The following is a 24,840-nucleotide window of genomic DNA, read 5'->3' on the forward strand; positions in this document are numbered from 1 at the left end:
GACCACCACCAATGAGAGCAATAATCAAAGAAGCAGTCAATCACAGACTTATTGGTACTTTTGGCAATGTGTTCAGCTGCTGTATGCTGAAATAAACTCATTCAAATGTCCTGGGAGACATCTGTGCTCAGACTGGACTCGATGAGACACAGTGGAGAAACACCAGCAGATGACACGGCTTCCCAAATCGTCACTGGTTTCGTATTAACTTGCGACAGATGTGCTGCCGTTCCCACTTTCACGCCCAAAACTTTCCTGCTTGCATCCTGATGACCGCCGCCGTTAGCTCCTCCCATTTTCTGACTGACCCGCCATTGGTTGCGCATGAGAATACCAAGTCCAAGGTTTTTTTCCTCTGCAGTTATTGGAAATGTCTTACGAAGCAGCGTTTGACCCCTCCCAGCGGTGACATTCAGTCAGGATGTCTCTGCCTTTCCTGCACTGATTTTCACTTTCTTTTTAAACCGCCGCTCTGACAGATCGCTGAAGTTTACTGAAGCTCAGCGTCAGGCGAAAGGAGCGGCCCTTTAACGCCTCCATTTTCCCCTCAACTTTTTTGTTTTTTTTGTTTTGCTTCCTTCCACCATTTCACTGCGGCCGGTTTGTCCTCTCCCTCTGTCTCACTTTCCTGCTGTCCCTCCAGCTCACTCCTCTCTCTCACTCCCCTCTCTGTCCTCTCGTCCCTCCATCCGTCCGTCCTTGGTGCCCAGGTTTTTTGGGAGTTGGCGTGGTTCCTGTTTGTTTTCAGCCATTTTGGGGACTTGCAGTGCTCGTAACAAACTGCTTAAATGGCGTCCTCTTGCTTGCCTGCTCTCCCACTCCCGTCTCCCTCTGCCTCTCCCTCCCTCTCCCTATCGCTGGGCTTTGTGTATATAAAGTATCTCTATGTGTGTGTGTTGGAGAGAGTGAACAACACTTCCAAATAAAAAGAAGATTGGATTCAGAAAGGGGGGTGGGAGGGTGAGAGTCAGTTCAGGGTGTGTAGATCTGTGGAGGATTCACTTGCTGGATAATTTAGGGGGGAAAAAAAGAGCAAAACCAGTAAGAATTCCTCTTTTCAAAGAGGAAAAACTGGTGTGAGAGAGGAGGAAAAGACAGAAAGCAAGAAAAGGGGAGTGAGTGAAGGAGAGCAAGCAAGTTCGAGTGTGAGAATCACTCCTGCCCTCTGTCTTCACACACTGCTGGCTGTATGTGTGTGTGCGCCGCCTCTCCCTGCACGCTCCCTCTCTCTTTCTCTCTCTCGCCCTCTCTCTCTCTCAAACACACACACAGCAACTCACACACACACTCACACACACACACACCGAGGCAGGCGTGCGCACTCACAGACCGAGGGGGAGAGAGGGAGTGTAAGGGGAGAGAACACATCGCAGCAGAGATGCAGCAGGAGGTTTTCCGAGGTACGTTCTCTTCTATGCTCGCCTTCCTGAGAGACAGACAGGGAGAATAAGAGGAAGAGAGGCTGAATTTGGTGGTTTTCCTGCTTGTTTTTGTTTTTTTTTTCTGCTTCACTCCGCTGCTGCTGCTGCTGCTGCTGCTGTGCTGGCGGCTCTGCTCCGTGCATGAAGAGGAGGAAAAGGTTTTTATTTTACTCTGCGTGTGTCGGGGTGTGAGGGCTGGTGGGTGTGTGTATTTATGCAGTGTGTTTGTGGACGCGTATTCTAGTGCGTGCGTCTGTGTGTGTGTGTTTAGGCTGGGTCTGTCCGTGTGTGTGTGTGTGTGTGTACGTGTGTGTGAGTGTGTTTATGCTGGGTCTCTGCGCGTGCGTGCGTGCGTGTGTGTGTGTGTGTGTGTGTGTGCCAGTAACAGGCCTCGTCTCCCTCATCCTTCCCTCTGGTTGCTGACGCACCACGCAGTTCTTTTTCAAGAGCGATGACTCGCTTTCAGACTGCGATGAAACTTTTAATTTATCGAAGCCTCTTGCGTGTTTGTGATGGAAATGGGGTGTGCGGCGGCGGTGGTGGTAGGGGGGGAAGCGGACAGCGCCGTGTACACACCAGGAGAGGCGGTTAGACATGATGGGAGGTTTGTTTTGGGGCTCCAAATCATGTGGGCCGGTCTCCCACCTCTGTCTGTAAACTCAGCAACATCATAGGAAGTGCTATAGAAGTTCCATGTAGACGATATCAAGCATCGGCCAAGCGGTTCTGGTCTCTGGGTTCAGTTCTGGGCGACCCAGATAGTCCTCCATTTTGACCAGCCTCGTGTTTTTGCTGTTTTGTTTTTTTTTCCCCCTCTCATGAAGAGCAGCAGAGGGCACATTGATGTCCCTGACTCTGCTGCTGCTGCTGCAGCCCCGAGCCTTGCTTCTTTTCCAAAACAACACAGCATCTGCTGCCAGCTACTCCACATTCCAGGTTTCCATGGATGCCAAGTCAAGCCTGAGTGCTCGACGTATGGAAAATGTGATGCGGGCTGCCACAGACCTGCCAGGGTCACAGGTCGCACAATAGGAAGAGCCGTTTCTCGCCGCTTTGAAGTGTCAGAAACAGGATGATGTCTCCTCTATTTTTAGCCGTTAGCGAGAGGGTGACACATCAAAAAAGATATTTGTCTTTGGGGCCATTGAAAGGGCTCAAGTACAGTTTTCACGGTCTGCAAAAGTAAATTTGATCAAATAGCACAAACATAAAGGATGTGGACGCGTTCAGGAAGCTGCAGCAGAGCTTTGGTTCTGGTAGAAGTTGCAGTTCCTGGTGATCACTGCAGCCGTCTGCTTTGCTAATTCTGCAAACCCGAGATGCGTGAATCAGGTTTTTCCTACCCGATACCGTTTTCCGATTTTCTTCTAACATTTCAGCCGCCTGCACCTTTTCGACTGATTCCTAAAGAACACAACACATAAACAAATGAAGCCTTGCAGCTAATTGATAACAGAATTACAAGACCACTCACATTTATGCATTTTTGCAGTGAAGCCCTAAATTATTCATCCACTTTTCAGATTTATGTTTAAAGTAATATTTTACTTTTACTAACAGGTTTATTCTTACAGGGAGTAATGTTAACATTTTGGACAGACTTGACCCTGATAGGGAATCAGTGAAGGGAGCTAAAGATTAGGGTGATTACTCTGAAGCCCTCCAACTGCAAAAACCTTGACCTGATTAGCAAAGACAAATGATCTAGAAACCTGTGGGAAAATGTACAAAACTTGGCAGAAATGAATACAATACTGCTGATAAATATTTTTGATTAGTAAGAAGGATAGAAATTATTATTCATTATTTAATTTCAGTTTATAAATTAGAGCCTCTTTCAAATCATCCCGTCTTTTGTGAGACATCAGCCTCATTTCCGCTCAAAGAAATAACATTGAATCCAAAGCTACCAGGAGTATAAATAATTCTGCCCCAGGTTTGTTGACTTTTATCTGATTTCGAGGGCAGAAGCAGGGAGAAGCTTTGTGAAGCGTCGAGCTATTACTAGCATCGAGGTTTCAGCTAGCGTTGAGCTATGAAGAAAATTAGCATGTTCTAAGAGCTACTTTGTAGAACTTGGAGGAAAGACAGAAAAGGAAAATCACCCTTAAAGCAGACATGACCGGACTACCAGTGACTAAAACACTCAGAGGAGTGAAGTCTGAACGGTCTGTTTCCGTCCCGGTCCGACATCTCTGGCTCGGTCCAAGGCCTGTTCCGCTTGAGACAGTTTTGAGCGTCATAATGCAAAACCACAAGGAAGCATGCAACAAAACAACCTTTTCTCTGCCCAGGCACAACGTCTTGGTTGGGTCATCATTAAGAATTGGGGAAACTCAGATGAGCGAGGGAAGCTTAGCTGCACGGTCATGGGGTTTATTTTCCCTGATAACGACTGGTGGAAAGAACCAGCTGTGGCTTGAATCTTCTTCCATCCGCTGTGGAAACAAAGTTCAGTCAAAAGCATTACTAGCTCAGGTTGGCTTGGAACGTTGTCTATATACTATATATTATAGATATGGATATCAAATCAGCTTGTAAGGCTAAATAAAGTGCATTAGAGGTCATGCTGCAGATTCATGCACTTATGTCGTCAAAGTAGTGCGAGTGCTTCGTTTGGAATAAGATATAAAGACGTGAAAAAACAATTTATTTGTTGTTCTCTGATCACATGTTAATCAGCTCGTTCTGATCTCTTGACATTTGATTGGTGTGTCTCCACTGAAACAATTTTCCGTCGTCTGAAACTGCGAACTCCCACAGGGACTTCACGCCGCCTTCAGGAGAGATTGCATGTGTAAGAATTATCTAGGGGGAAATTGCCTCCAAAAGGTCACCAGTGTTGTGCCACCGCTCACTAGGGGTGGGTTTTTTTTTTTCTTGCTTTTGCCGTGTCCCAATGCCTCCCGTGATTCTGTTGCAAGGAGATAAATTAGGAGAATTACATGCTGAGCAGGAAGCTAGCAGAGCATGGAGAGCGAAGCTCTTCATACATGGGCATGTTTGCTGGTGCATGGCCTGGCATACAATCGAAAAGCGTGAACATGAGACGGACATGTTTGAAGTTACCCCAACAAACCCCCCCACCCCCCCGACTCATGCCTCCTCAATCACAGCCGCCGCTCCTTGAGCTGCACCAACGTCCCCTCGCCTCCTCCCCCCTCTCCGTCCCATCTGGCTGGCTCCACCACGCTATCTTGGCCGGGGGGTTGTGCAGAGTTCAGTAGCCGTTGTTGCTAACAATACTCCACCCCCCAACTCCCCACACACCAACTGCTGCCTCGATGGTTAGCCCCTTCTGGCTGACCCTCAGTGGGGAGACAGTCCAGCCAGCCAGCTCCTCCCTCGTCCATCACGCTCGTCACCGCCGGCTCACCGGCTGGAACACCGAGACCCCCCACACGCCGCCTCTCGGGCACGCCCCCTAACACTTCACTCACACAAACACCAGATGACACCATCAGTCATTTCATTGGCAACAGCATTTAAACGCTTTAGAATCTTAAAGCGGAGCAAAATGGCAAAGACAAGGCGGGAAACAGTCGGTGTTTTCCTGCAGCTCTGTTTCCTTTCGCAGACTGGTACTTATTGACATTTCAGGTGTGTTCGCAGTCTGGCCGTTTTCACACATCATATCAAGAGAATCAAGGTCAGATGCTGTCTGAAGTTGTGCTTCTCTTCATATGAAGCTAACAGCAGGTGACTGTCTGGGTCAGACATGTTCTCACAACTGGAAACGCTGTGTTTGGTTTAGACGAGGGTGTTGCCTGGTTTAGAGGGTTCAGGAGGCCGGGCAATGATGCCCGCACGCTGGCTCTGATTCCTCCAGCTAGTTAGCAAGCCAACCTCACATAGCCTAAGCTGTTTACATGAAAACTAGCTCCTCAGTGTCCACCAGATATTCTAGCTTAGGTCACTATTTACTGGACCTCACCCAGTCTGTTGCTGAGAGGAGCGACGTGAACGCCGTCCATGAGATAGCTGCTCTGGAAGATGGTAGGTGTACTGCAGATAAACTTTAGTAATTATACCAATGCAATCTAAGGGATAGATTTAATTGAAACGTTCCGCAACCTTTTAAATTCCGCGCCGCTACAACATAAAGTTGGTCCGGAGCTGCAAAAACATGTACTTAAAAGTTTTACTTCATGAGATTAAGCTAACGTTTATTTCTGTTTTCACATTTGAGAAGAAAAGAAATCTTCTAACTTTTGCAAACGGAAAAAAATGTTAAGAAATTACTTATTTTATTGCATGAAGCGGTGCAGAAATATGGAAAATGAAGAAAGTTAAGTTGGCCAATTAAAAACTTAAAGTGCACAGTTGAAACAAAAAAAAACCTTAATTGCTGTAATAGCTTTGTATCGTTGGCGCCCTTCTGGTTCAAGTTTTCTATGCAGATATTGCATAAATCATACAAAAGAACGACTAAATTAAAAAAAAACTGTCCTATAGTCATGATAATTAAAAACATTTCCTGTTTGGCCTCTTTAGCCAAAGCCAATGAGAGGAGAAATATTGTACTTCTTTGCCTCTTGGAAACAACTTCCCTAGTAGCATTGAAACGATTACTATAGCTAGACGATAAATTGTCCCAGACGTTATTACGATAAACGATAATATTGTTTTCAGACAATGTTCAAGTAATATAATACTAATAATGTCACAATAAAACAAGAACACGTTCTCAAAGATCGATCAACTCTAAATTCTAATGAATATTTAAAGATCGGAACTGGAAGACGTTTCGAAAATACAAAACAAATAAAGAAAACAACAGAAACAACACACGAAATAAAGTATGAAGTCTCTGTAAACAAAATGATCTTTCACAAAAGGGATAGTTGAGACCAAAACACCAGACTGAAGACTTTTATCATTCAGTTTGTGGTAAAAAAGAGAAAATTGATAAATCAAGCAAATGAAAATTACTGCGCTTCTTTTAGTTTATCGTGCGATTAATTGATTTATTGTTTGTTGTGACAGGCCTAACTGTAGCCATTACGACATATCTTAAATATATTTTCTTCCAGCTAATTTTAAGGTTTCTATTCTGGCATGCTGGATGGTTAGTTGTCGTGTGACGGGTTCAGGTGCATTTTTAGAAGATGTCATGCGCTCCGTTTCACACCTGGCCAGGGTGCTAAAAAGCCGCAGCCTGGAGGATCTCTCCAGGCCTGAAGGAAGCGGTTTTCTGGCGCACATTAGGAACGTACTGACTTTCCGTTATGAGTGATTAAGCGTGATTATTTTTAGTGTTCAGGTAATTCCTACAGGGAGATCTGCTGTTGTTTATCACCTTAGCAGCATCATAATTTGCCGTCTTGAGCGAAGCATAAGGAAGCATGGAAACGCCGTTGCCGGCGCATGTATGCGTTCGGTTGGCCTGACACCCACTGTGGGTTTTACATCAGAGAATTCAGAGCAAGATTGCAGCGTCATGACACCCACACTAAGTTAATGCACTGCTCTGATATCGTTATTTTTGGAAGACTGCAACCCTGTTCTCTGTGCAGAAAGAAAAAAAACCTTACGGAAAACCTGCGTCCGCTCATTCTGCTGACACGCCGATGAGCGTCCCGATGCTGTTTTGTTCTTGACAGCGAGGCTGCAGCTGACGCCAACGGCATGGAAAGCGTTCCTAAACGCTTGGAAAACTCACACGTTTGCCACAAGGTCAAAGAAGCATCCTGGTGGAGGCGTAACGCTCGTGGCAGTAGCTTTGCCAAGAAAGCAGCAGCAAAACCTTCTTTGGTGACTCCCAGGAGCGGAGTGGTGTCATGATTTCTGGCACAGTTAAATGTGGTTTTCCATAATTTGCCGTGATCCACCCACATTCAAAGAGTCACAGAGGTCATGGAGTTTATGGACACTGCAGGGCGGTCTCTGGGCCCGGCTTACAAAGAGAGCACACCAGACAACATCGCAATGAAATGTAATGACGGCGAGTTAACGGGCAGCTCACACTCGCATTTTAATTCCTCAAATACCAGTTGCAGTAAAACCTCTAAATACAATCTGGAGCTCTAGCAGAAAGTGCCTGTGCACTGGGCTGCAGGTCTTCTTTTCTTTAAACTTTACAAGCTAATGTTAAAAGCTGCTGCTTTATGAGTGAAGATAGTTTATTGTTTGGCCTCCATTAATAGTTTCTTACCTTAATAAAAACAAACAATGTTAATTTCATACTACAGCTAGAGAAAAAAAGCCTTAAAAGTGTGAATCCAGCATTTCTTTGCACCTTTTTTTATGAATGAAAGTTGATTTGAACCTTGACACACTTTTTCCCTGCAAGTCTGAACCGCTCGCTGGATAAAATATTTTCCAACGTAGGCAGGCCGAAAAACTGAAAGGGCTGTTGAGCTTTTTGACTTTTTTAATGAATCCAGACATCCTTCCATGTGCTTTTGTCATCCTGTTTGCTAGTTTAACTATAATTTTCTGCAGTCAGACCATTGCATTTTTTCTTTGAAGTAAAAAACAAATATGTTACATTGCTGTGGCTTGAACTTTGCAGGATTTCCTTCAACATGAAGGGAAGAGGGTTGTTGGGGGGACGCGGCTGCTGGATTCTAGCGGCTATTTGTCTATCAGCACAAGTACGAGTTTCAGTGAGGAATAAGCAGATTGCTCAACGTCTGGTTCAAGGCCTCGAGTCGATGTAGCAGCCAAGCTCCTCTGCCGTCCGGCCTTCTGTTATGCAAGTTCTGCTAAGACGAGAGCGGACGTTCATGGTGACAGGCTGCTTAAATCCCAGTTTCCATAGTGCAATTATAAAGCTTTTGTTGTTCATTAACCAGACAAGTGAGGCGTTCATTTCTTCAACACCGGGTAAAATTAGCGTGTTTGTCAGCCGGTCAGATAGAAAGAAAAACTCGCAGCCAGGTGGTGATCCTTTCTGGCTGTTCGTGATGACTCTCTGTCATAATAAACTCGAGGTGTTTTGCATGATGTGCGAGGAGTCTTGCTTGTAATTTGTCCTGCAAAATCTTAGCACCTGCCCTTGCTCTGCGGTTCTGCTCTACCACAAGCTGAAATAGATGAACTTCTCAAAGACCAGGCGCCGTGTTTGTCTGTGCAGAGCATCCTGTTGCAGTGGGGTTTGGAGCAAGTCATTCTGTTTGTTTATATGTATATATATATAAATATGAAAATATAAATATGAATAGCTTCCGAGTTCTCCTGGTTGCATTTGCGGTTTGTCCAAGAGGGGGATAGGGTGGATTAATGCTCCTCCATGTTTGTGCCTGCTTATTTTCAGCAGAGATAAGTCAGAGGTTGCAGCGCTTGTATGTTGTGCTCAGACGTGTGCGTCCGTGAAGTCAGCACATCTGAAAGCTCCCTCTCGCAGCGAGACGGCGTGTCGTGCTGCCTCTGCCTCCACAGTGACTATGTGCGTCACAAGAAGATAAAGGGAAGAGAGAGAGAGAGAAAAAAAAGAGGGGGCGTCATACGCATTTTCCTGTCCATGGCCATCAGATGAGATGGTGAAATTTTTAGCATCGGCTCCGTCTCGCAGCGTGTCCGCCCACTTGTAGCAGGCTGGCGCTTGCCATAAGGGATTTCCTGCACGACGTCTATTGCACAGCAAATCTGAGTGACAATAAAGGCCTGCATCAAAACAGAGCGACAAAATGTGGCTGCGGGCCTGGCGAACAGGACTGGGGTGTCTGTGCTATTTTAGGCCCAGGTCTTAAATAAACACGGACTGATTTATGCACTTAAAAATTGCGTCAAAAGGCACGTCTGTTTTGGTTCTTGCTGTTCCTCTTTGTTGACGTCACTTCTGTGTCCAGCAGCAGGTCGACCTGCTCTCTGATTCACCTTTTGGTTTTGAATATCATTTACAAAAAGGGCTTGTCCATGTGGAGCTACTTTGATTAAGTGCAAAAGTATTCAAACCCCATGTTTTTTTAGTATTATTTAGCTTTCATGTCATAGAATAACACAAAACATGCATAATTATAAGATGGTTTAAAATATCAAATAGAAACCTAAACGGTCAGACACCCCTAAATAAAATCCAGTGCACGCTGTCACTAAAGGTGACCTGTTTGCAATTTTAATTGGCGTATAAAAACAGCCTTTCTGTGAATTCTTCAGAGATTTGTTGCTCAACAAAGACAGAGGAACACGGCAGACATGCTCTGGATGAACTGGTGGAGAGATTCAAAGCAGAGTTAGGTTACGAAACAATATCCAACGCTTTGAGCGTCCCAGGGTCAAATCCATCATCTGAAACTGGAAACTATGGCAGCACAATGAAAAAAATAAACAAAACAGGAAATTGTGGTGCTGTTGTTGAACAATTTCTTCATTTTCTTCTTGTTTTCTGCTGTTGCGACAATTCAGTCACTCTCCTTGAACTAAAACACGTTGATACTAAGGTCTGTTTGAGGTCAGAGCATAGATGCAATGAGAAACCGCCCAACTGTGCTAATATATTCATGTAAAGGAGAGTTTTGATGCCTGGCAAGTGAAATATAACAGCTTACCAGATTTTGCATCCAAGCACTGCTTCGCAGTTGTGAAATTTTATACCAAAGAATTCAATCAGTTTTGCAACTCTGCTGTAACCCGCGAGTTGCCAAGATATGACTGTCCAGCAAACTAACTGTCTCGGTAAGGAGAGTATCGATCAGAGAAGCAGCCAAGAGGTTTTTGGTAACTCTGGAGGAGCTGCAGAGATACACAGCTTGTATATCTCTGCTACTTGTGGCTTACACAAGTAGGAGAGTCTGTCATGAGAACCACTGACAGTCGTTGCACAAATCTGTTCTTAATGGATGAGAAACCATCTTTTAAATAAGTTATAAGATGTTGTTACTAATACCTGAAAGTTTTAATGTGCACCATTTTATGTGCAGTGTTAAACACACACACACGCACACACACACACACACGCACACCAGAGGTGGGGACTCGAGTCACATGACTTGGACTCGAGTCATTAAAATCAAGACTTGACTTGAAAAAATGCTCAAAGCCTCGGACTTGACTTTGACTCACACGATTTGACTTGGGACTTGACTTGTACCTGTCTATTTGAAAAGACTTGACAAATAAAACACATTATTTATGAAGTGGCCCCATTAATCAATATCCCTGATTCCGTATTAACAGGCGCAGACCGTCCCTCTGTTTTTCCACACTCCGTACGTATGTGTGCGCAGCTGCAGAACACACAATCAAATTAACAGGATTTAAAAATAACAAGGAGCAGAGATGCTCCCGTGAGGAATTTCTTTTGGGTACATCAATTATGAAATATCCGACTAAAAACGGAGTGAAACATGCGAAAGACCGGGGTCTCAGATGGAAATACAACTTCCAGCGGACTAGCTAAGGTCGTGTTAGCAACTCTGGACCTGAACTCAGGGAAGAGAGTTTCTCTCTGTCCCGTCATAATGATGAACCGGGTCCAGTTCCATCACAGGAAGGATGGTGTGTTCATAAGGAAAACTACGGTTTCTTATTAGTATTTTCCCATAAATACCCCCCTACTCTTGGGTCAGTTTTATTCCCCCCTCTCTGACAGTAGCACCGGACAGAGAGACTTGACTCGGACTTGAGGACAAAGGCTTGAGACTTACTTGAGTCTTGCGAAACAGTGACTTGGTCCCACCTCTGACGGTCACGTAATCATGTCCAGTTCAAGGTCAGACAGGCATCTATCTTCAAGGCACGAACGTAAAACTCAATAAACAAATTTCACATTTCAGTAACAACTCAGTTTAAAGTATTTCACACACGGAAAAACAAAAGTCAATTAATAAACAAGAGAAACGAGAAAAGAAAAGCTGCATTACATTGGCACAATAGAGAAGTAATGAAAAGTTGTAATCCAGTCCAGACTGAATATATTTTACAGTTATTGTTAATGACGGGCTACTCAAAGATTTTTAGTCTTAATTTCGAGAAGTTTTGTGTTTGAGCAGTTTTGCAGTCTCGTGGAAGTTTGTTTTATTATATGAAGCTGAAGAGCGAGATCTGGGTTTGATGAAAACATAAAAAGATGAGAAATGTTGAGGAGGTGGAATCGTCTCGTTCAAAACTGACCAAGAAAATGTTTTATTAGGCTCAAGCGCATAGTTATTTTTGATCTACAGAAAATAGATCAATTTAAGAAATGTGCTTAAACAAAAAACGGGAGCAGAGCTATTCTTATGAATGTTAATGTCCAAGACAGCATACTATTCTGGGGGAATCTTGATTAGATTTAATCAAGATTCTGGGGGAATCTTGATTAAATTCATTCATTGTTTTACCAAAATCACTTTCAGCAAAAATGTCATCATTTTAGAGCATTGACAATAAATTATATTTATTTCTCAACCTAAATTTTGCTAATTTTCTTCCCCTCTGTGATTTAAATAACTATAGAGATAATCTAACCTACGATTTAATTAAAGCCAAACAATATATGCTCAAGATATAAAAAGATGGGGTTATTTTTAGGAACTTATAATCAGATTTAGGCTGAAAAGAAGACAAAGGTGCTCAATTATGAACATGTTTTCTGCCTCCAACGACTGAAGTGGGAAGAAAAACATTTCTGTGAACTGAATGCGTTTGAGGATGAGTTTCATTTCAAATGTCTTTGTGTTGTGATTTTGAAATAATTAGTTTTTCAGAGTTAGAGTCATTTATTGACAAAAGGACATTTTATTTTGTTTATTTATTTATTGTTTTACCAAAATCACTTTCAGCAAAAATGTCATCATTTTAGAGCATTGACAATAAATTATATTTATTTCTCAACCTAAAAATAATCAGTCTGGCCAATATTCACTTGACTTGCAAAGTGCATTTTTAAAAGTATCGTCAACAAGGCTTCTCCTGGCATTTCCTGTCTCACTTTAAAAAGTTTTTAAAGGTTTTTCTTTACCTAACATAACATGAATACTAGTTTTCATAAATAAGAAGGAAAAAGACTTACTGGTTTTGCGTCAAAGTCCAGGTTTTGATGTTTGCACAGTGGGGAACCTCCTGGATTTCCCTGATTTGCACTGACTTTGTCATCCAATCTGACTGACCTTAAGCTGTCGTGCAAAGTGGAATGAGTAACATTATCAGAGTCTACATGTCCAGAGCTGGGAGAGACACACCCCCAAATGCTTGCAACGGTAACTGCAGCATGACATACGTGCAATACAAGTGTCGACTCAGAAAACTGACTACGAACGGACACCACGCTTTTCAGATTCAACAGCTAGAAGTGGCAAAGATTTTTATTAGGAAATAAGTAAATAAATCCATGTAACTGCGATCCTCTGTTTGGTTCTACCCCACAAAAACAGCAGTGAAGTTTGTCTGAGAACACGTAACAAAGTTCAAGGCACAGAAATGCTTGTGGAAGTTTCTGTGCATGTCGGGAGCGTGTGGCGTTTGCCTGGGCTCCTGTCTGTCTGACGGCGAGCGCCGAGTCTGACTGTTCCTGTTTCGGCGCCCCAGGTCTCCCGTTCTCTCGCTAACCCTCGGCTCCTTCTCTTTCTGTCACCATTGCACTCTCCCTCATCCTCACCCTGTCTCTCCCCACAGCTCGGCGCTCGCTCTCTCTCTCTCTCTCTCCTCTCTCCTCTGCAATAACAGTGCTGACCTAGTTTCTGCCTGTTCAGGGCTGCCTGTGGAATTTTACAGCGGCCTGCCTTCCTGGCAGCTTGGCTGCTTCAAAATGAAGGCAGAAAAGCATGACTGTGGATTTTTATTCTAGTCGCATCATTATGGGCCTTATATTGTCTGTTTTTCCCCCCCGATCTGCTCACCCAGAAGTATGCACCCTTTGCAAATAACAATGGCGGTCTGACATGTCTTCTGCGTGTGTCTGCAGTTTCTTTTGGGGGAATGGCAGCTAAAACTGTTTCCACCAGCACAGCGTTTGGATGAGAAAAGAGATCATAGCAGACTGGTGTAGATTTGGAAAACACTAGCTATCTCCACCTTCGCAAATAAATGCTTAGAATCACAATTAAGCAGCTGCTAACAAGAAATGTGCTTAAACAAAAAACGGGAGCAGAGCTATTCTTATGAATGTTAATGTCCAAGACAGCATACTATTCTGGGGGAATCTTGATTAGATTTAATCAAGATTCTGGGGGAATCTTGATTAAATCTAACCATCTTCCAATTAGGCACAGAGAATGTTGTGTCACAGCCCGAGAAAGATGGATCTCTGGAATGCGTTTCTGAAAGCTTGGCTTTGGCACGCTGAAATCTAAACCAGCACCGCCGCACATTCATTCCTTCCCCCTACCCCTCTGCCTCTTTTCACTCACCAATCCCGGCTGAGCAGTTGGAGTTCAGTATTCATGGACCATTTTGTTTGCCTTCCAAAAAAAAAAAACTTCATCGGGGTCGGGACTGCTTGTGCAAAGGACTCGATTTTGTAGGTTTTCTCCGCAGTCTTAAGAAGCGTTGATTCGATCGCTTTCCAAGTGTGGACAAATAGAATTGAAGATATACAGTACGTGTAATGGGTGAGGCGAGCAGGCAGTATGAAAACATTTTTCCAGATTTTGTTGGTCGATAAATCCCCACGTTCCTCCCTCCTCTCTTTTCCACACACAGGGTGTTTTAAGGTCCCTCTGTGACCTTTAGCATCTTGGTCACTTTAATTTGTGGCAGGTGGGGGAAAACTCCTTCCAGCAGGTTGACTATTACATTAGCATGCAAAACAACTACTGCATTTCAAACAGTCCTATGAGATACTAATATTGCGAGCACTGATAAAACACTGGTGAAAGTTTAACTTTCATTTTTTTCAACAAAAGAATAAAGAAAATTGCATCTGTATTTACTGTGGATAATACTTTAGAACATTTTTTCAAATTAAGATAGTCATTGGAAAAATTGACCCTTTTTTTTTTGCCAAATTTGTTGTTTTGTGAATTGGGAAATTTTGATGTAAATTTTTTGTTTTCAATAATTAATAATATTGAAAGCTATAGGAAAAAAAACAATTTTACTGTGTAAAAGTAAAGAATGTTTGAATAAAAATATGAGCCGAGACCCTATTTTTGTTGTTATGCTTCTTGGTGATGCAAAAGTCGATGTGGTTTATTTATTTTAACGTTTGTTTTTCTTTGGGATGTTTTTTCAGATTTCGGGGACTGGTCATGGTGTCCAGTGCGAAGGTATGGGACCCCCCCCACGCGGGTCTTACTCAGCCACATCTGAGAGAACAACGTCTGGCTCCGGGCCTCGCTCCCCTCTGCAGCCCCTCATACCCTGCTGCTAAGGACACTGCACTCCACCAAAGTCGGCAATTGTCACCTTTGTCTTCCCCGCCTCCGCCGTTGGTGACCCTGAGCACCCGTCACCCAGTTCAACATTCACCTGTCAGTTTGTACAGTGTGAGCAAGACTGAACCACTAATTAAACCCGCCCACAGTCTTGGTGTGGTCTCTCAGTCCGTGGAAGAGGAGAAGGAGGAAGCCGAGCAGCTGAACATGAAGGGGAAACGACTCGGATATCGCGTAGAGGCCACACTGGACGACAAGCTGGAGGAGATGGGTGATGGACCTAAAAATGCAAAAATCACCCTAAGCTTCCCGCTTAGTGCCGCGCCACTCCCAACGTCGCTGACCTCACCGGACCACTGTCACAGCTCTTCCTCATCCTCATCTTCCCCTCACCGGCGCCGTCTGTCATCCAAGAGCTCAGACAAGGGGTCGCTGTGGAAGCTGGACGCCACCATGGATGTAAAGCACAGACCCTTTAAGCCCCCAAGACATGACAGCTCTCCATCCTCCTCGCCTTCCTCCTCTTCCTCTCCCATGGCTTCATTTATCAGGAAGGATCTGAAATCCCCTCCGCCTCTTAAGTGCTCCAAACTCAGTTCAGACTCTCAAATTCGCAGGTCACCCCCAAGAGCTTCCAGTGGCGCTTTAGGAGGCTGTTTTAGCGGAGACGGGTGGGATGAAAGGCACAGAGTGGCCAATGGAACGGCCTCGCCCTCTCAGACGGCTCAGATCCTCTTCAGTCTGGGCACGTCAGCCTATCAGAGAGGTGTGGATGCAGAGCGGAGAGAGAAACTGACAGGGAGGCCAGTCGGAAAAACAGGGAGTCCCCACAGACCAAGTCTTCATCCACCAACCATCCACCTCCCTCCGCCCCTACCTCCACCGCCTCCCCCACCTTCCGAAGGTCTTACCGCACCCCCTCACTCGTCCTCCTACCCCCCTCCCGACAGCATGAAGCCAGAGTTGATTTGTGGCGTGTGCCACCGGCTGTTCAGCTCAGCCTCCTCCCTCACGGTCCACATGCGGCTGCATCGTGGCAGCCGCGCCCTAAGCTGCCGCTACTGTGGCAAAGTCTTCATCCACAGCAAGAGACTGCAATCCCACGAGGCCTCCTGCAGGGCGCCAGGCCTACGTCCTCCGTCCCTGACCGTACAGCCAAAGGAGGAGCCGCTGGAGGACGGTGAGGTGAGAGTGGAAGGGGGAGTGATTGTGGGACAGACAGACATCAGCAAAGGTCGGCCCGGGAAGAAAGTGCGGAGCCTCCTGGCACGTATCCAAGCTGGTGATGCAGCAGTCACAGAGCTGCTGGCAGGTGACGAGAACCATTTTGTGAAGGTGGTGGACGGCAACGTCATCTATTTCTGTTCTGTGTGTGAACGTTCCTACATGACCCTATCCAGCCTGAAGCGGCATTCTAACGTCCACTCGTGGCGGCGTAAATATCCCTGCCATTACTGCGACAAGGTCTTCGCCCTGGCTGAGTACCGCACAAAGCACGAGGTGTGGCACACGGGAGAGCGCCGCTACCAGTGTATCTTCTGCTGGGACGCCTTCGCCACCTACTACAATCTCAAGACACACCAGAAGACAATTCACGGGATTAATCCGAGCCTGATCTCCAGTGAAAAGACAGCTAATGGGGGTTATAAACAGAAAGCAAATGCCCTCAAGCTCTACCGCCTTCTCCCCATGCGCTCCCAGAAGAGACCCTACAAGACCTATAGTGACAGCTTACATAATGGCCTTCTACTTCCACCAGCTGATGCCCCCTCCCTCTCCATGACTGGCCTTGGCTGTGCTTTGGGCCCTGGGGACTTGCAGAGCATCATTGCAGGAGCCCCCCCTCAGAGTCTAAAGCCTGATCCAGATGCTTTCCCTGATGGCTTCCCAATCTCTCTTGCTGCTGAGCACAGAGACCTCTCTGAGCTTGCGCTTGAGCCCCAAATTAGAACAGAAGAAAGTGAGGCCCTTGATTTAGAGCAGGAGAGAGGCAGTTTCAAAATATCCAGTAGCAGTAAACTCAAAACCTTTAAAGCAGGTAGAGGCACAGAAGCAGGGATGCCCTCTGTTATAACATATGGACATACTAAACCCTCTGTTATAGTTCATGGAGCAGCTGTGTCATCCTCAGTCATTGTTCATAGCAATCAGGTTACTTCTGGAAGTGAGAAAAGCCCAGTAACGAGCCCATCCTCCGAAATAAGTAGCAGTCAGATTTTAATAAAAGGCAGTCCTAAAGCAATCAAAAAGCAAAGGGATAGTACAGATAGTCACAGAAAGAGGTCCAGAGACAGTTCAGACATAACAGACGAGGGCTCAAAAGGCAGACACGACACTGAGATAGGCAGAGCATTTCACAAGTCCCGCAAGTCCCACAATAAGAGTGCAATCGCAGCCACAAAGGAGGTGTCAGCATCTGGAGGCTCACAGGCCAAAGACTCAGGGCCACTGTGTCAGATAACTGTGCGCATCGGCGAGGAGGCCATAGTGAAGCGCAGCATCTCTGAGACAGACCTCAAAAGAGACAAGAGCATTTCTCCTCCAAAAATCAAACGCAGTGAAACGTCCTCCTTCAAGGAGCCACGGCAAACCCACTCACACCACCATCACCACAAACATCGCCCGCCAAGTAGAGCCAGCCTGGAAGAAGATGGGGATAAGGAAGCAGGAGAAGATGAGGAGGAGATGGAGGACCAAGAAAGCAGAAATAAAAAGTCCAAGTCACCTGATCAGGTGAGGGAGTACTTCTTTCGTAAGGGGGTGCGGGAACAGGACAGTGACAATGACATAGAGGACAACTTATGGCGACCTTACTACTCCTACAAGCCTAAGAAAAAGGCTCAGGCACATCTACAGAGAGTGAAGAACTGGCAACGGAAACTCAAGTACAAGCGCTCCATCCGACTCAAGAGGAGGGCAGAGAGGCTGAAGAGGCTTCTGAATAAACAAACGGAGAAATCACAAGATGAGGAGGAGGACAGGACAACTGAGGAGGCTGAGAAACTGTCTAAACCTAACAAGGACGTAAAAGAGGAGAGAAAGAAGGATAATCTCTCTTCCCCTTTAAAGGAGAAAAAACAGGATGTGGAGGAACAGGTTAAAGAGCCCTGTCATGAGGTTTCCACCCCCCCTGTGTGCTCTCCAAAGCCCCCTCTGTCTACCTCAGTGACTCCCACAGGAATAAAGAGGAGGCCTTGGACTAATGGGAATGCAGCAGAGTGTGGCACATGTGGCCGCTGGTTCTCAAGCCCCAGGAAGCGAGACAAACACGAGCTCAGCCATCTGCTAGAGTTTGTATGCCTCTTCTGTCGGGCCACTTTCCCCTCGAGGGAAAAGTTGGAAGACCACCAGAAAGCCCAGCATCCTAAACCCACTGAGGCATCCTCTGTGACCACTAAATGTGGTGAACAAGCGGCAGGCGTCGGGATCAAATCCATGCCTGAAATCTCAAAGTTCAATGAAGATAAAGGGGGACCGCTTGGACCAGGAGGCAGCAATTCCAGTCCAAGTCGTCTAAGCAGAAGAGCCTTATCAAGACACACCTGTCCGCAGTGCCATAAGGTGTGCAAGACATCATCAGCGCTGACTCGCCATATCCGACGTCATGACTTAAGTAGTTCTCCAGAAAGAGAAAAAGAAGATAACAACTCAGAGGCGACACCACCTGAAAGAGTTTCCGAAGCTCTTTGCACAGATCCAGAGATTGATAAAGGACAGACTCCCAGCGCTCTTTCTGTTTCAGTCATCAGCTATTCGCCTCCAGAGCTGCCGAGTGGTGGTGACTGCGTGGCGTCACAGCGGCACAACGACCATCCGAGTGACATTACGACCAAACACCTGAGATCAAACTCAAGTGATGGACCTGAACTGACACAACATGCACTTACCGGTCCAGAGAAAGAGGCCATTCTGCAAACGCCATCAGAGAGTCCAGTTAGCCTCACACCCGCCAAACCTGAGGTCCCGCCCACTGCACCCTCGTCACTCCAGAGTGTGCTCGTCATGAACGGGCCCGACTGTCTTGACTACCGCATGCCAATTAAGAAAAGCCTGGACAGTCAGATCCACAGAAAAGCCAGCCCTTTGCACTTTGCGACTTCCAACAACACCTCTCCGAACGTGCCCATGACATCACAGACCAGAATAACCGCTGCTGCTCCTCCTGTTTCCATGACAACAGCTCCCAACTCTGAAGGGGGATTCGCGAGACGGGATGGGGTCATTATTGACAGAGAGAGGCAGAGTGGCACCAGTACAATTTTACACACGGGTTACAGAGAACCGCCCCTGCTCCAAGATCACAGAGTCCAGTCCCTGTCCCAGAGTCCCTCTCCCGACGAAGCACAAGACCTTACCATGTCCTCTATTTTAGCTCGGGAGAGGGAGATTGAAAGGCAAAGAGAGGCAGAGCAGGAGCTGGAGAGACAGAGGGAACGGAGGAGGAACATAGAAATCGAGAAAGAGAAAATCTGTAGGATTGCTCATTCTCCGCAGGAACAAACTGCTCTCATTGTCCCTAAAGAAGAGCCTTTGAGCCCTGTAGCATCGCCCCAACATATGTCTACCCAAACCACTATAAACGGACCCTGTTTGCGCAGGCACACTCCTAAGTCCCCTTGCCGACCCCCTTCAACTACTGGACTGAAGGCTCAGGCGAGCCGGCAGGTTCACTCAAGTTCGCAAGGACTCGACAGGCTGACGCTGCCCACCGGAGCAGCTGGTGCCGCCGAACGCCCCTCTGCACACGCTCTGCTTCTTCCCAGAGCCTCCCAGCCGCCTGAGCCGGACCATCAGGACACTTTCTCTTCCAGAGAGTCACAGCAGGGGGACACGACCCCGGCTGACTACCCCACCCAGGATTATCCCCTTCCCCTCGTGGTGCCAGACAGCTACAGATCTGTTAAGAAGCAGGACGAAAACCTGCTTATGTCTACTTATCCTCCTGGAGCACTGCCCTTTGGCCCGCTGGGGAAAGTCATCGTACCTGACGGGGGTGACCTCGGCAAGCTGCCGTTCTACCCGGACCCTTACCAGCTGCTTTACGGGCCGCAGCTATTAGCCTACCCCTATAACTTGGCTGCACTTCCTGTGGCTCTGAACATGATGGCGCCAGGAGGGGATAAGGTGGAGCCTCTGCCGTTCCTCCCCACCATCTTCAACTACGCAGCCACTGCTGGACCTTACATGGGTGCAGCACCTCACCCGCTCGTGGCAAACCCCGGCCTCTACAGCAGCGGCGGCAGTGGCAAAAAGCAGCGAGATGGCAGCGGCAGTAAACAGTAGGACACAGCTGCACTGTAAGGAGTATAACTCAAACAGGACAACCTTGTCTGCTCTGGCTGGGAGGGGAAGGGGGACCATGCTGACTGGCTCACTTTATTCTGCAGAGATCCGAGCTAGGCATTGCAGAAGTTTGTGTGAAGGGGCGGGGACGGAGTAAAGAAACAGGGTGGAGAGGCCGATGTTAAAGTGACGTATCGCTTCTCCACCTTTTTTTGTACTCCTGCTCCTCTCCCTCTCCTGTTCTCTTGTAGAGTGTCGTCGTTCTGGCGCTTGATTCATTTTCCTCTCTGACTCATTATTATATCTATAATATAAAAATACAAACTGCGAACAGGGTGTTTGTTGCTTGGAGAATTAGTCCAGTCTACTTCCCTTTATAGTTGCCACACAACGAGGATCTTCAGGGAAGGCGTTGTATGGGTCCGGATAGGGCATGAAACGACCCGGTCGGACCGTATTTTTGTACGAGGGTGTGGGGAACGCAGGGTCATCCTGCTGTCATACTGTCCACGAAAGCTGTGTTCGAGCATGCATATATACGTAGGGCAGTTTGTGCATGCAGTGTTTGGCTGAAGCAGGAATGAGTGTATTTCTGAGTACTTGTGGATGAGTGAATCTAGACCATTCCATGTGAGATTCTCGCAGCATTCCCACTCTCGTCGGAATAGCTACTGTAGGTCAGTCTGTAGAAGTGCTTTTAGAGGCGATTCCTCATATCCAAATTGTTAGAAAGTCAAAATTGTGGTTGGATGGGAATGGATGACAGTGTCAGATCGTCTGAGCTTCTTAAAGGGATAGTTTGGGATCTTTTTTTTTCAAACCGGGTTCTGTTAAAATGTTATGAGCACTTACTATCTTATCTACATTAGATATCTCTCGAGGGATCTGCATCTTGTAAAAATGAAGATTATCTGAACCCAGAAGCTGAAGATAACGCAGTAATTTGTAGAGGGGCCACGGCAGAAGAGATTTTTCTGTCTTTAAATAATAATGTGTTTTAAATAATGACAGCATTATGCAAACTCTTGTTTTATGAATCTTTATCTCTGTGACTCTCTAAAAACCTTTCAGGGATTTTTTTCTTCCAGGTCTCACTACTTGATTGTTACTCCGAATAATCAAATAGTTATTATTGATCTAATTTAATGCCACTCTCTTTGCTATTTCTACATATCAGAAAAGTAAACAGTTTTGTAAAAATGTTCCCTTCTTTATCTAGTTAATTTCTAAATAAAAATGCGCTGAAGCAAATTGTACTCTGCTTAAATCAGGTAAAACAAAGTAGACACTATTAACTGGAATGTTATTTATTAATAATAAGAACTAAAACAAAATGCGTTAATTTTTATTAGGCCCTGCATTAATGGGGAATTGAGGTAAATTTGTTTTGGCTAAGCGCTTCGTCAGCTTCAGTGATGTTTGAAAAGTAATTTTTATGCTTTTGACAATCATCTGCTTTTTTTACCTAAACACTATACAGCTTTCATGAAGTGTATTATTTCAGTGCGTCCTATTGATTCTGTTTACCTCTTTGTATTGTAACCATTCACTTTAACTCGAGCAAAAAAGTGTCTTAAAACTGTCATCCTTCTCTGTTTTCTGCTTTTGTCCTTTTCGCTCAGTTCATTCACAATATTTATACACCTACAAAAACCAGATGCAGCAATTACCAGTACCAGTCATGCGCACCAATTGTGCTGTTTTTACATGACGGACCTGAAAGTGAGCGCAGCACTGAGGCCTTTAAAAGGGCTCCATTCAAGGGTGAACGAATCATTCTGCTTAAGGGGAAAACGTATATTTCACACTTTTGTCACGTCTGCATTGTTTTATTATTCGTCGCTTCTGATAAGACGCATGCAAAATGGAGATTGCGCGACGCCAGTGCTACAAAGTAGAAAAGTAGGGTCGTGTCAACATCTGTAATTTGGCATTTTCTGAAATTTCAAACAATTTACATAGCCAGGAAATGCTTCACACGTTTAGTTCTTGGAACATGTTTCACACAGGAGGATAATTGGTGATCAACTTTCTCCTACCTACATTTCCTGTGTAAATAATTACCTTCTCTGTTGCCAATCGGCAAATGCATACGTGACGATCATTTAAAGATGAATGGTCTTCGCAAAACCTCGATCACGTGTCTCAGACTGTAGATGTTCTGGAAGTCTTCAGTCCCTCTAGATCTAGCCGTTAGCTTCAGCCTTTGGGACTAATCTGCATGAACACTAGATGACGACAATGAGAGAGTTATCCGCTCCATAAGATTAAAACGTGCTCATATCGTTTTAGGAGAACCTCATTAAAAAGTCCTGATCGATCCTTTTTAGGTGTCAAGAAAACCTGATGACTTTGTGACAAGTTGGCACTGTAGGATCTGTATAGCATTTACAATAGTTTATATTTTATGTGCACAAAATAGACAAGTAGTGGTCACTTAAAGGAGACATATGTAGCTGCTTTGGAAATGTAGCTGGCCACTGGGTTTAAAAAAAAAAATTAAAGGCTGGTAGACCATTGCACTTCCATTTTTCATCTCATTTCTTTAAAATAGGTATTAAAAAGGAAAAGAATAAAGACCAGTCAGCTTTTGTATTGTGTAATTTTTTTCCCCCTCTTGCTTGAAAGAGGAAAAGGCCCAATCTTTGCAACCAGGAAGGATTTAGGGTATTGTCTTATTTTATTATAGGAAGACGATTATATATGGGAACAAAACTGTTGGGCTCTGAATCAGAAGGATCCAACAAGAAGTGATGCCGGGGAATAAAAAAAAAAAAAAAACCCTTAATACCGAGGGGGTAGATTGAGGAAAGGTCTGATCTATATCCTGTGTCATTTACTAAGAGGTAGGAAAAGGCTGAGCTTAGCAGCCAAAGGGATGGGCCAAAAACTCTCCCGACGCCCTGCTGGGGCCTTTTTGTTACGTGTAAAGTTCTCCGTGTGTTGGTTTTGTTAAACTATGTTGTTTTTGTTGTTTAGCCCTCTTACCAGATGGAAAGTGGCTTCAGTGAACGGAGGGATGTGGGGCGGGAGGGGAGTAAACTTAAAAACATGAATGTAAATTTAGTCACGAGGTTAATGAAGTACAGCTGCATTAATGGTAGAGTTGGTTTCAGTTCCTTTTTTTATTTTTTCCTTTGTTTTGACACAAGTAACCTGTTGAAGAACCGTATAACGTCTGGTATGCATATATACAGTAGTCCTAGCAACATGTCAGTAAACTTGGGTTCGTTATCCACAAAGCATGAGCAACACTCGCTTCCTAACTGTTTATATCCTCAGCAAATTGGCTTTGTGTGCACAGGTTTTCTTTATGTTTTTTTTTTTTCCAACTCCTTATTTTCTGGAATTCTGTTAATCTTCCATATCGCTGTCAAACTTCAGGCTGCAGAAGAAAAATAGCCTCTTGTCTTTTAGAAGTTTTTTGTTGTTGTTGTTTTTTTGTTTTTTTTTTCATAACCTGTCTTTGCGCACATTCTGGCTCGCTGCACCTCCTCTAAACGAGCCACATGTACTTCAGCGTGTGTGCACGTACGCCTCTGTTGGTTCCGACTAAAGGTGTTAAATAACACAATGTGGCCGACTGCAGGGGAGCGCCACAGATCCCCTCCGGTGTGGTTACAAGCCTTTTTTTTTTTTTTTCTTTGTTTATGAGTTTTGCGAGAGTGTGTGACTGTGCAAATACGAAAAACCAAAATGAATCTGCCCGAGCAGCGTATCCCTTGGCAGTTTATTGGCCACCTGTTTCTGTTTTTTTTATTTTTATTATTATTATTATCATTTCTTTTGGACTCTTCTGTGAGTTAAGTTTCATTGTAAAAAAAGAAAAAAGAAAAAAAAAAAGAAAGAAAGAAAAAGAAAAAAAGAACTAAATTAATAATAAAAAGCCTTGTTGTCTCCAGTACACTGTCTCAAGCCATTCCTATAGATGGACACTTTTTGTGTTTTTTGGCCCATTTCTTATGCCATAGTTTGCCATCATGGTTATCAAACAGACCAAAAGCATGCAAAATTGACGTATCGTGGTGACTGGACTGGAATCTGGTGGTAATATACAACTATTTACTGTATGTTTTAGTTCAAATGAATGTGCCTCCGCTTTGATATTTAAATAACTATCTATAGTAAGACGTGGATCTGCCAGATTTCAACTGCTAAGGTGCCTTGTTATGGCATAAGAAATTTAAACGGTAAAGGAGAGTTTTCTTCATACGGTTTGGAGATAGACTTCATGGCTTTTCCTGCTATGAAGCTGTTCATAGATGTAGGAGTGTGGCTAAACTGTTTCAATATCGTGTACATGTCTAGGGTAATACTGTGCCATATAGAGCCCACAGAATATGTTAATGTTATTTTTAAAAGATGTTTTAATGTTGCCTGACGACTTTGTCTTTAGATTTGATACAAAGGCTTGTAGCCACAGCTCTCCCAAAGTCTGTAGTCTCCTTTTTCTGACATTCTTCTTGTCCTTCCTCCTTCCTCCTGCCCTTGTTTTCTGTCTCCCTTTCCTTTCTCTTTGCTGCAATCAAACAAAATAAAGTATTAACCTGATGACCCAATAAAAAAAAGAGAGCTCGTCTGGACTTGTTTTTTTTAACGGCTTACGCAAGACTTTCTACCATTAAATGCTGGTTTACAACTTTTGTCATTTGACCTGGGAGTTTCCTAATGATTAATAAATTGGGATTTTAATTGTACTGGCATAATCTCACTATAAAAACGTTTTTTTTTTTTTAAAAAGTCCAAATTGTTATTTTAGGTACACTTTTTTTACAGCTACATTAAGATCTCTTTTCTTTTTTTATGGCACCTCTAACCATTTTGTTGCATTTCTTTCCAGTCTCCTTTTTTAAGTCAGAAGACTTTCGCAGGTAGATTATGGTATTTTTGATATTTGT

At 44.7% G+C, this 24,840-nt stretch overlaps 1 protein-coding gene across 7 annotated transcripts in view; it reads left to right on the forward strand.

The window, feature by feature from the left end:
• Positions 1 to 24,512, forward strand: part of zbtb4 (zinc finger and BTB domain containing 4) — a 34,012-nt gene extending 9,500 nt beyond the window's left edge. For 5 of the 7 annotated variants that reach the window (XM_055024427.1, XM_055024424.1, XM_055024423.1 and 2 more), the window contains one exon: positions 14,518 to 24,512. In XM_055024427.1, the coding sequence (XP_054880402.1) occupies positions 14,534 to 19,942 (5,409 nt within the window). In that variant the 5' untranslated portion in view covers positions 14,518 to 14,533 and the 3' untranslated portion in view covers positions 19,943 to 24,512. The other 2 variants (XM_055024428.1, XM_055024422.1) reach the window with 2 other exon arrangements.
• Positions 24,513 to 24,840: the final 328 nt, after the last annotated feature.

The sequence above is a fragment of the Poeciliopsis prolifica genome, unplaced genomic scaffold (genome assembly GCF_027474105.1).
Source record: "Poeciliopsis prolifica strain line A6 unplaced genomic scaffold, Auburn_PproV2 SCAFFOLD120, whole genome shotgun sequence".
Classification (NCBI taxonomy): Eukaryota; Metazoa; Chordata; class Actinopteri; order Cyprinodontiformes; family Poeciliidae; genus Poeciliopsis; species Poeciliopsis prolifica.